Raw genomic sequence first — 12392 nt, 5'->3', positions numbered from 1 at the left:
TCCAGGCTTCATCGCCGGAATCGATGCAGGGAAAACGTCAAGCAAGTGATGCGGAGTCAATTGAGTCCCTCAGTTGCATGTGAAGCAGTCGTAAACGGGGTGGATTTCGCCGGAATCGAAGCTGCGTCGCTAAGAGGAAGAGGCTTGCATCGTCGCCGCTGAGGGCCTGATCGGCGTGAAGAAAGACTGGCAACGTGACCGGCGGCATGAGAGGAATCGATCGCCACCCACCATCGTCAGTCTGGTGGCCGGAGACAGAAGGAGAGGGAGAGGAGGGAGTCGCGCCCGCCCCCGAAGAAGGAGAGGAGGAAGGGAAGGAAAAGAAAGAAAAGAAAGGTATGTCGGTTTCTAGGTCATTCCGGTTCGATTCGAACCGGTTTGATCAAATTCAACGATTTGGCTCGATTCTTGCTCAGTTTGCAGGTTTTTCTCTCGGTTTTCGAATTTTTCGTGTGGTTTTCGAAAAATCAGTTTGATTTTAAGGCCCGGTTTGATTTATTTTAATTATGCAGTTCGATTCCATAATATTTTCTCCATTTAGTCAATATTAATAGAATATGAACAATTGTGACATTTGATTTTTTTTTACGAAAATTAATTTATATATATACATAATAGATTAATTGCTGGACTTCACATTATTATTCGAAAATTTAACTGTTCTCGATTCAAAATTTTCGACATTATATTTGGGCTTGCGCCCAATTCGAAAATTTGGGCTCGAATTGAGACTGTATTACATTTACAGCCCACACGGTCAAAATTCCCGATTTTTAATTAAATAAAAAATCCAAAGATTTCAAAAATAAAAATTCAGGGTGTTTCACTAATGATGTAGAAACTTCTTACATAAATTGCAAATTAATCTCTTTTTCGAATATTTGTACTAATAGTTTACTTCTTTTTTTATTTTTTTAAAAAAAGCCTAAAACTAAAATTTATACAACGGAAAAAATAAATATTATAACTTTAAACGTTTTAGATGAAATTAAGGATAAACAGACAGTCAGATTTGCAAAAACTTTATATTTTTTAAACTAATTGAATTGAGTTAAAATAATTAATAAACTCTTGAGAAAGATTATTAGTATATTTAGGGTTAGTTCTTCTATTACGAACAATAAAATTGATTATCGAATTAATATAATAAAATTCAATATAATTAAATGAAGTCAAATTTTCTCATACCTTTTATCTCTTGAATTTCCTCCTCAATTGCTTTGATTGATTTCTTTTAAATTATATTTTATTTTTATCTCATTTCTTTTAATTCTTCAAATAATCATTTAAATAATAATATATTAACATATAATTTTGATACTTAATAGACAATCCAGCGGAAATGATACTCTACTAATTACTTTATTATTCTATTTCATAATAAATTGTTAATAAGGGTAATTTTTTCAAATACAAAATAGAATAACATAAACTACTAGCTGATGTAAAAAAAAAAAAAAAAAAAAAAAACATTTAATAAAGTAGAACTATACCAGTAATGTGCATGATATGGTTCACATTAGACAGTCCTCTATAGAAATGCAAATGTTTACTTTACTTTTGAAAAGAATAAAGATCGATTGTCTCCATAGTCCAAACCACTAAGAATAAAGGACATGTGCATCTTCCCACCACAAAAAAAGGTTTAATAGAGTAATTTACTGGGAATTTTGCATTTTTTTTTTGAATTTTTATTATTGCATCTCAAATCATAAGTCTGGAAATTAATTACATCCTCAAATTGATTTACAATTATTTTAATTGTATTTGATAAATTTAATGTCAAATTAAGAGAAGGATTTTTTTTTTTTTTGGATCAATTGTGTTTAATTTTTATTTAAACATTAATTTAACATTTTAAGAAACAAGTTTAAGAAAAAACTGAAAATTGTAACATTAAATTCAAGAAAAAAAAAATCGAAAGCTGAAATTCATGGCTAAAAACAATAAAAGTTGTATTTATATTATATTTTATTTTTAGGTTAATGAAATATTTTTTTTTTTTTTTTGAGTATTGGGAGTGATTCAAATATTTATTGTCAAGTCGTATATGCACTTACGGTTAGACCATCTCTTGGTGGATAAAAAAATTTTAATTATTTTCAAAAAATTAAAATTGAAAAGTTGAAAATTGAAACTTGAAATTAAAAAGTAAAAGTTATTAAAAATTGAATTTTAGAACTAAAACTGATAAAAGTTGATTTCTAAAAAATTATGGTTAGTTTTTTTTAGTATTTGTGGAGGAAACTCAAATCTGAATATATTATCAGGTTTTACATTATTTACCATTATTTATTTCTTGCACTTTCTAATATGTATTTTTAAAATATTTATCTTTTGATATGATTTAACACTTGCAAAAATTCGTTTCCAGATTTATGGATTGGATTCAGTAAAAATAATAATATATATAAAACTATAATTTTCTTGAATGATGAGTTAAATTAAATATGTAGAACTATAATGAACTATAATGTTTATAATATTAAAAAAATATAGAAAATTATGATCCATTACATATATTTGTCTTATAAATTTATGATGGATTTTTTATTTTTTAAATTTATTGAATAAAAGTTAATTCAATTATCCTAAAAATAAAATTATTTTCTAAACTTGGCCTGAACTTAAAAAAAATTAGAGCTAATTAAATGAAATTAAAATAGATAAAAGACAAATTTACAATTAGATTTTCCCCTAAATCATTTTTAAATCCAATTAATTTAAACTTATAAATTGGGATACAACAAAATGAATTGGAGTAAATAAACCTACTAGACAACTAAAATAAATAAATAAGAAATTTCAATTCTCATTAAAATGCATGCTCATTTTTTTTCCTCCTAAAAAGTCTTGTGTTTTTACTTATTATCCAAATTTTGCTCACAGCCTTACCTTATCTTCTCTTTGTACCTCCAACCATAAATTATTTTTCCATCTCCATGGTCCCCTCTTACACAGCTATTGCACCTCACAATGAGTTATGCAAATTTGTACACAATCTGATAATCAAACCATTGAATTGCAAATTTTATATTTTGATGCACATATTTTCTGAGATGTGTGCATTTAGTCCTTCCAACTTTCTAAAAATTTTATTTTTACATTTTTTTCTTTTGGAAAATACAAATATATTCCATCTGCTCTTTTTTTTTTTACTATTCATCTTTTACAATATGATTCTATCACAATTCTAAATTCTTTGATATTGCTTAATAATTTTTTTCTCATTCAATTATATTTCTGATTTGACCCTCCAAATTTAGAAGTCTAATTTTGCCAACCCAGACAATTTAAAAAAACAAAATAGAGTAACTATTGCAATATCACTAAAAGGAAAAAGAAAAAACAAATCATATTAATCTATCATAATATCATACAGTAAGCTGAATGACCAAAATATATGAAAAACATGAAGCACATGTTTACCATTTTTCTGCATTTCTTCTTTTTTTTTACAACACAGCACCAAACCCAAAACCCTCTCAAATCTCAACAACCTAATCTGGCTAGTGGCGGTGGTGCAGGCACTCTACAGGAGTTGCCGGGAAGCGAGTGGTGTCGGTGCAGTAGTCATAAACCATATGGTTTGCCTTAACCCACAAGAGTTGATGGCTTTGGTGCAAATTGAGCTCGGCCAATGTGGGTTCATCCCACCAGAACCTTTTCTCACCATTGCTGCTACATTTCTTAGCAACATCAGTTGCTGCTACAGATACAGGGCATTCACAAGCATCTATCTCAAAACCTTTGTAAGAGGCAACAAAGGGTGCATGTGTCCAGTCAGTTTTTACTCTGCCTCCTTGTGTAGCCCAATCATCTGCATTCCATATTGAGCTGTATACACCCATTGGTTGGTCCTTTGGGAAAGGAATTCCTTTGTTCTCCATATTTGTGTGTAATCTGATTGGAGTCTCATCCACTAGAAATCTGTTTTTCATTTTAAAAAGAAAAAAAGAAGATTTAGAAGTTAAATGAAAATAATATAAAACAGTAAAAAAATCTCAGGAAGGAATCTTTTTTATTCAGTAAAAAACTTGGTGGAGTGGGATTAGGTGAGGGTTGTGATGGAACTTTTATGACAATTGAAGACATGATGAATTATTGGTAAGGAACTTGAAAGCTACAAACTTGTCTTGAAGTGACCAAGAACAGAGCAAATCAAGAAAATACGAGAGCTAAATATCAAAAATTAAGGGCATTGGGAATCACGTGATAGAGCTATTGTCTACAAGGAGAACCTATTGCGTGTGTGCCTATGTACGGAAGAACTACATGCCAAAATCCACATCATCACGTATTTACAGTGCACATCATCTGCATGGGACCCTCCATTTGGCAGATATCATCCAAGTTAGGAGTGAGAATTTGGTTTAACCGAATCGAGTCAAACCAAACTAGCTCGATTCTAGTCTATCTGCCTATTTTTATGATAACCAAATTTAAAATCCAATGATATAAAAACCAATCCAAAACAAATTGAATCAGTTTCATTCAATTTGATTTCAATCATTTCAAATTTGGGCTTAAAAATAATTTTAGTTAGTTGTATTTTATAGCAAATCAAAACCAAAATGTAATCGATTTTTTATTCAAACCGATTTTGATAACTAGAATTTTAAAATAACTGTTTGAATCAAACCAAAATGAGTTGGTTTAATTCAGTTCCCTATTCCCTAATCCAAGTCCACTTCTTTGCTGCATTTTGATAACGAGTGACAAGCACTTGCCACATACAACACGCATGAAACAGTGTATGATTAGCCATAGAAGTACATTAGTATTCAAGTTATTTTTCAATACACTGCTGTGCATATATAGAAACTGTACGCCTAATCTAATTTTTTAATTTAATATAGCAATCCAATTCATGAATTCCCATAAAGAACATTATTCTTATGCTTGCACGTGGGTATATAAAAATATTACTTTTAGCACGTGTAGAGATAATGATAGTGTGCTTACACAACTTGGTGCTGGTTCCAGAGGATAGAGTATGAGTGGAAATCCTTAGTAGGATCAAACCAAAGGTTCAACCTTTGCTCCCTGTTACCCACGCCATTAACATACACATTGGTTTGAACCAGGTAAGGTTCACCTGTGGTATTACCCAGGAACTCGAAATCAAACTCATTGTGAGTAGGACCGTCCGATGACATCTGCCACAATCAAAACAAAAATTAATTAAGGTCCCACATTAGAGTAAAGCAATCATTAATTATTGGTTGGAATGGAGACTAAACTAATAAATACATTATAGATGGAAAGCTAGTACTGGCTACGTAGCTACTACTATACTACTGCTATTACTAGTACGAACTCATTTAGTAATGGCTCATCAACCTAATAATTAAACGGTAATCAACCAGTTGCTTCAAACACTTACATAGAAAGCAGTAACAGTTCCAGCAGAGTCGCCTTCTACAAGCTTAATCTGTACAGTAACTTTCCCAAACATGTACTTGCTTCTGGATTGAAACCCAGCACCTGAAATATAAATTAAAAGTTAAAAATACAAGCAACCCATCTATTAATATAATACTGGCATGATATAGTGTAGTATAATACCAGAATAGTTATCGAGCTTGAGACTGAGAAGCTCTCCATCATAGATGAAGTGATCGAGAGCCCAGCTGGGCTGAAAAAGATCATCAAATCTTGCAGAGTAAACCGTACCGATCAGTATAAGACCCACAAAGAAGCCCACAAGAGCAGACATTTTACTGTATAAAGAGGGAGAGATATGAGATAGAAAGAGAAAGGGAGATTCTTCTGCTCTCAAATGCTATTGCTATGCAAAGACAGAGCAAAACATCGCTCCTTTATAGCCAATTCCTTTGGCTTCCACTACAAGATGAAACACCCTCCCATTGGCCACGTCATCTAATTATTTGCAGTACAAAATTAAACACCCTCCATCTCACTGTTCCCATTGCACACGTCATCTAATTATTAAGCAGGTCGCCTGCCACGTAGGATTTAAGAAAATTGAAATTGAAAAACAGAACAAAAGAAATTAAAAATGTAGCCGTTACTATTATTGCCCCACTGAGCTGGCTAAAGCTGGTTCACTGTGGTTGAGGGCACTCGGTACGGTATGTCTCCTATTCAAAAGGATTAGTTGCAGATTCAAGCCAATAAAGTTTTGGCACGTAGGCAAATACAGCTGTTTCACTGCCCGGTCCAGTTGTCACTGGCAGTATGAGTTAAAAGGCTCCTTCTTTTCCTCATGGCCATTTGATCATCTCTCTGATCGATCAAGAATCGTACGCCCTCGAGTATGTATAAAAAATCTACTTGCGTTGTCTAGCTGAAAAATCTAGATCAGATCGCAAGTGGTTAAATCAGATTGGTGGATTGGAAAGTAAAGCCAGTTCATTAGTGGAGAGAGAGTAAGGAAGCTGGGAATTGGAGGGACGTGGGGATCACTTTATCTTCTTTGTTTTTTGTTTTACTTTGCTGATGGCAGAGCCAGCTGGACAGTACAAGCGCACTATGCAATGCCACATCTAATTAAAGTTAATTTTTTATAAAAAAATACTATTGTCAGGGAATTAAATTCCAGGAAAATGTTATTTTGGAGAGGAGCTCGAGATGCGTGCATAATTTAATAGGGAAATTGCACAGTGGAATTGAAATGGGGACAGGCTTGTGGCATATACAGATGCATCATGCATGGAATGGGCAAGTAAGAATCTTTTGGTGTGTTGAAAAGGGTGAAGTGAGGGGTCCAAGGTTTTGGTGATGGCATATTAATTTTTGAGGTAATAATGCAGTGCAATGATCAACTATAATAATCATGATTAAAACTTGTTTCCCCGACCTAACCCTAAGGATATCAAAACCACTGTTAAGATTTACCGACATGCAGCAAACAAAATTATCCGTACACTAAATTAATTAAAAATAATAATTTATCCGTATTTTTCAGCTGAAATATCATCATTTGAGCAAAAATCTGTTATTGATTGATTTAGTGTATTACATTTTCAAATTTAAAAGTGACACTTTAATAAATAATGACATTGAAGAATAAAGAATAATTGATAAAAATAAGATAATTATTTTTAACAACTAATATTAATGATAAGAGAGATTTAACATAGTAACTAACTTATTGATATGATAAATGAGTAATAATTTGGGAGAAACCAAACGGAGAATGTGTGCATCAAGAGAGACGCATGGAATAGTTTTTAAATAAAAGAGAAAATAATTATTTCATCCATAAAATTTGTTATAATTATCTACCTAGTCATAAGTTTTCCATTAAATTTATAATGTCTGGTAGATCTATCTCTATCATATCAATTAGTCCTTTTCTCAAAAAAATTACATTTTTTACTGTTAAGCTTAAAGTGAAAAGACCAAATTAGCCTTGTGAATTTTTTTTTTTTTTTGTCATTATTGTCATCCCTCTTCTCTTTAAAATACCAAAAACTCTCTGCCTCCTCAATCCAACACCACTCTCTGTTGCCGCAAACCACCAATATCTCGTCGTCAATCACTGTCTCCATTACCAAACCACCACTAGAGCTAACCAACCTTCACTTCCGGTAAAATTAGAGTCACCACTCACCTCTATCTCACATCTCAACTTCTTAATTGAATACTTGCCCTCAAAAAGCTTAAATTTGATAGAATCATATTCAGCCAAAATCCAGTTTTGAGTCTTGAGATTTGGTTTTTCTGCCTCTTTTGTTGATTTCGCTCTAATTTTTGTTGATTTCAAAGCATTACACCAAAAAATTCTGGCAAAAACTTAGAACAAATTGGCAAAGGAGAGAAAACGAAGAATCTAAAGATGAAAATTCACATGGCTATAACAGACAGTAAAAAGGTGAAAGCCAGCATGAGATCATTCATGGTTGTTGACAAAGTTGGAGAACTATACCTTATTCCAATTGTTTGAAAACATCTGAATACTAAGTTGTATAATACAAAACCCAGTAATAATCTTTAACAATCCTTATAGAACTGATTGCTGCTCCAATTAGTTTTAATTAAGCGAGGAAATATTTCGTAGATGTTTTTTTTTCCTACCTACCCATCAGATGATATTTTTTATTATTCCTCTATGAGCTTTGGCAATTTCGTTGTCCCAAATCCTATTTTACCTAAGTTTCGAGTGAATGAAGGATAAAAAATTCTCGCAGAAGCTTCTTACTCCATTGACAAATATTTATTGCACCAAGAAGATTTACTTGGAGTGCCTGAATGAAGAACAACTAATCAAAATCTTGTTTTTACTTGCTCTTAGTTTCTTTGAATCTTAAAAACCTCTTTCTTTTTTCCTTTTCTGGGTTTAATTTTTTTAGTTATCTACAAAGTTCATTTTTTTCATATATTTCTAATTTTTCTTTTTCACTATGTGGCTTTATTTTTTTTATCAATTTTGGTTTGTGTTTGCCATTTTTGTGACCATTGGGACTAGAGGAAATTGCAACTGAGAAGAGCTGTTAGAATTTAGGACAGTTTGGTCTTTTTATTTAAGGTTAACTTCAAAAAGTATGCTTTTTGACGGAAGACTAAGTATTATGACGTAGGCAAATCTCAGTTATAAATATTTATATAAAATTCAGAAATTACTTAGAAATTATGCAAAATCTATTTTCCCTATATAAAATGAATTTTTTAATTATAACTTGTACTACAAAAAATTGGGCTTTACCACCCACCAAAAAGCGTCGACACTTACCGATGACTAAGCGACAACTACGAAGACAGTATTTAAAAAAAAAAAAAATCGTTGGATATATTCTACAACGGAACAACGACGCATTACTAACGACATTTGCTGATGGAATACGTTTTGTTGGTATAGATTGGCGCTAAAATTTAGGCGGGTGTGTTACCGTCGTAATAATGATAGATAGCTGTCGGTGAGTACAACCGATCGCAAACGTTCGGTAAATTTTGGCTCAAGATTTAGGAGGGAGATTTACTGACGAAATACCGATAGTTTAGGGACCCAAATTTGGCGAGTAATCAAATTTTGGCGCATTAAATATTCCGATCGAATTTTCCCCGAGTTAATGTCCTGATAGAGTTACCGACGGATTACCGACAGAGGTTTGGATAATGGTTGAGATTTTTACTGACGAAAATTACTAATTTACCGACTGAAAGTGGACAGGTGGTGTCGTTTAGTTTTAACTTATATACCGACAGAATATCGATGGAATTTTTCGTCGATATTCATTAGGGTATTAAAATCGACTCTCTCTTCTACCCCTATTCACTTCACTCTATCGATCTCTCCCTCCCGCTCGCGTCTGTCTCTCTCAGTCGCTCACCTACGATTCAGGCTCAGCAGCGTTATGTTTAAAATAGTGTGCAAGTTTCAACCATTTGCCACTAATATTTGTTATGTATTGTTTTTTCTTTTTTTTTTTTTTTTTTTTTTTTTTGCATTGGCTTTAGAAACATTGCATATGGGATGAGGCAATGACAGAGTTGATTAAAACTGCATGGATGGTCAAAGCTGCTAGAAGATACAGTGATTTCCTCCATGAACAGAGAATAAAAGGAAAACAACCATAAATTAGAGAAAATGAGTTGGCAAAGTGTCAGAGTGCTTGGAATACACCAGAATTTTAGCGGAAATCGGCTCAGAATTTCGGCTAAGACTTGCACGAGTGAGATTGGTGGTGAGGGCTTTGGTCCCACAAGACACACTAGAGGTTCCATTTCCACACTACAACATGTTAAGCGTATTAGTTAAATAATTAATGATTCTAAATTGTATGTTGTATTATGGTTATACCAACTGCTTAGTTATAGTTATAGATAATTAAGTTGTAGTATTTTTAATATCAGACTAAAGAGCTTGGACGAGTGCCCTCTTCCATTGAGATTTTCACTCGCACACATACTAAGAAGATCCGAACTCCTTTATTGATGCCCATGCTAGGAGCGTTTCTGTAAGTTTACCTTTCTTACCTATTTTAACCATTTGTTTATTTCATGTTGCTGACGTGTTTATATAGTATGTTCATGGAAATATTATCTGGAAATTTATAGAAAAACTTCAATAATATGTTGGTCGAGCAAACTCAATGATAGAATGACTCCTCAGATGCAGCTGCTACATATCATGACCAATTATATTTGGAGGCTGCTGGAGGGAAAAGAAAAAGGCGAGTCTATGGGCTGGGTTCATAAGCTTCCGTAATTTATAGGTCTAGCTAGGGGTGAGCATTCGATTCGGCCAATTTGATTAATTTGGTTAATTTGGCCAATTCGGTTCGGTGAATAAATATTCAGTTAAAGAAAATTAAAATTTCCATAATCGATTAAAACTTATTTTATCCGAATTAATTAAATTAACCGACTCTCAAAACTACTTCGTTTTGATTAAGTAGATAATAAAATTAAAAATAAAAAATATTTTAATTTTTATTTTGATTAAATAGTGATTAATAACTTCAATTAATTTTTATTTTGGTTAAAGTCGGTTAATCATAAATTTCAGTTAATTAAATTTTCATTTTCTTTAACTTTGGTTGGGTTAATAATTAATTCGGTTATAACGATTCGGTTAAGTTAGGTTAAAAATTAATTCAATTAAATTCAGTTAAGGCAAAAAAATTTTGGGTTAAAAATTTTACTCAAACTAACTGAATTGGCCAAATGCTCATTCCTAGGTCTAGCTCCTCTAGTGCACGATCACGATTAGAGCAGATGCCCAATCTTGAGACAATCCAAAGCAACGGACTGGTGAGATGCAACTGATGAGAGAGCAACAAGCAAATGAGATGCGTGAAGTACAGAATATGCAGTGTAAGATGCTCCGATTATTTCGACAGGACTTCTCATACTCTTGCTACACCTGCTTCAACTGCTACAGATCCCCCAACAAAGCACACTACTACTATAGATCCTCCAACACAACACACTATAAATGAGGATACTAATCTTACTAGGGGTAGGCACTATATGGTTTGAACCGAACAGAACCAATTCGGTCTATTTGATTTGATTTTCAAGTTGTTTGGTTAGATTCGATAAGATATGAGCATATATTTCAATATTCGGTTATTTGTTCGGTTGCATAGAAAGAAATCCGAATAGCCCGATTAAACTGAAAAACAAAACACAACATTTTAAGCTAAACCTATCTTACATATTTTATCTTTTCTTTTAGGTTTTCACATCTTCATGTAAATTGTTCACATCTATTTAAATTCTCTCCCACAGTCCTACTTAAAGATATAGTCTACGACTTTGTGCTTCTTCTACATAACTAATATCTCAATCCTATCTCCCTCTCATCTCACTTAACTTGTTCCAAATTTCAAGTCTCGAACAACACTACTGCTGCAGGTATTATTTTTTCTAGCATTTTTATTTTATTTATTTTATTATTTATTTGAGTTTTCTTCATGATTTTTCAATTCCCTACTATTTGTTTGTTATGCTTTTTTTGATAAAAAAATAAATCAACAAGTGGAATATATATATATATATATATATATATATATATATATATATATATATATATATATGTTGTTTTCTTTTTTTGTTTCTTTGTTAGAGAAAAAAATAATGATTCAGATTACTGTGCATAACTGAACAGTTCGAATCGAGCCAAACCAGTTTGATTTGGTCCGGTTCGATTCGATTTCAGTTTCTATTTCGGTCAAGTCGATTTGCTATGCATTTAACTTTGGTTCAGTTAGTTTGAGTTGATTTGATCTGGTTTGAACTGAACCAATTGAATACCCACCCTTAAGTCTTGCTAATCTTGATTCAGTTGTAGATGATTTTGCATTCATATGTTACTGTTTTGTTTTTGTTTTACATTGCAGTAATAGAATGATTTTCCTTTCATATGTTATTGTTTTGTGAGTTTGCTTGATGGTTTGATTGTTATAATTGTATGTATTTCAATAGATTAGAAATTTTGGTACTGTAAAATATAAAATTTCTTTTTTATTTTTTTTAGTTTACCGATGGAATTTGGAAAACAATTGGCAGACTACTGATGGATTACCGACGCCATAATCATTAACAACCATGTAATTACTGACAGAATAATGACGGAAATATCATTAAAAACCACTCATTTACCAACGGACTCTCGCAAACGTGACCAAAATTCTCTGACGCAGTACCAACGAATGATCGATGGTTTACCGACGGATTATCAATGATAGTTTGACATTCTTTTCACGTCCTCTTACCGACATGCATTTGACATAATACTGACTGGAGGACTTCCATCGGCATATATTTTACCGTCCAGAAATTTAGCAACAATGTGCGAGTCCTTCGGTAATATATTTTACCGATCAATTTCTCATGTTTATCAACGGAAATTTCCGTCAGTAAAGGCTGATTTTTTTTTTTTTTTTGTTATTGTTGTATTGAAATAAATGTAATTATTAAAT

General features: G+C 32.3%; 1 protein-coding gene and 1 long non-coding RNA gene across 6 annotated transcripts; one reads left to right on the top strand and one right to left on the bottom strand.

Moving 5' to 3' along the window:
• Positions 1-3330: 3330 nt before the first annotated feature.
• Positions 3331-5804, bottom strand: XTH9 (xyloglucan endotransglucosylase/hydrolase 9). Its single transcript, XM_012223597.4, has 4 exons — positions 5569-5804; positions 5387-5487; positions 4966-5159; positions 3331-3930 (listed from the first exon to the last, which is right to left on the bottom strand). Exons 1-4 carry the CDS (start codon positions 5717-5719, stop codon positions 3510-3512), a joined length of 867 nt encoding a protein of 288 aa, XP_012078987.1. The 5' UTR covers positions 5720-5804; the 3' UTR covers positions 3331-3509.
• A 1652-nt stretch (positions 5805-7456) lies between these two features.
• Positions 7457-12392, top strand: LOC105639514 (uncharacterized). Of its 5 annotated transcripts, XR_005178865.2 has the most exons (4): positions 7457-9683; positions 9820-9923; positions 10079-10193; positions 10647-11834. It is a non-coding gene; the product is annotated as an uncharacterized LOC105639514 (long non-coding RNA). The 5 variants fall into 5 exon arrangements; XR_005178864.2 differs by adding an exon at positions 11948-12392 and having other exon boundaries at positions 9820-11325; XR_002285031.3 differs by having other exon boundaries at positions 10024-11834.

The sequence above is a fragment of the Jatropha curcas genome, chromosome 3, assembly GCF_041381405.1.
Source record: "Jatropha curcas cultivar XTBG-Jc1 chromosome 3, XTBG_Jcur_1.0, whole genome shotgun sequence".
Classification (NCBI taxonomy): domain Eukaryota; kingdom Viridiplantae; phylum Streptophyta; class Magnoliopsida; order Malpighiales; family Euphorbiaceae; genus Jatropha; species Jatropha curcas.
The sequence above is the reverse complement of the archived record's forward strand: the minus strand, read 5'-3'. Positions and strand labels throughout refer to the sequence as shown.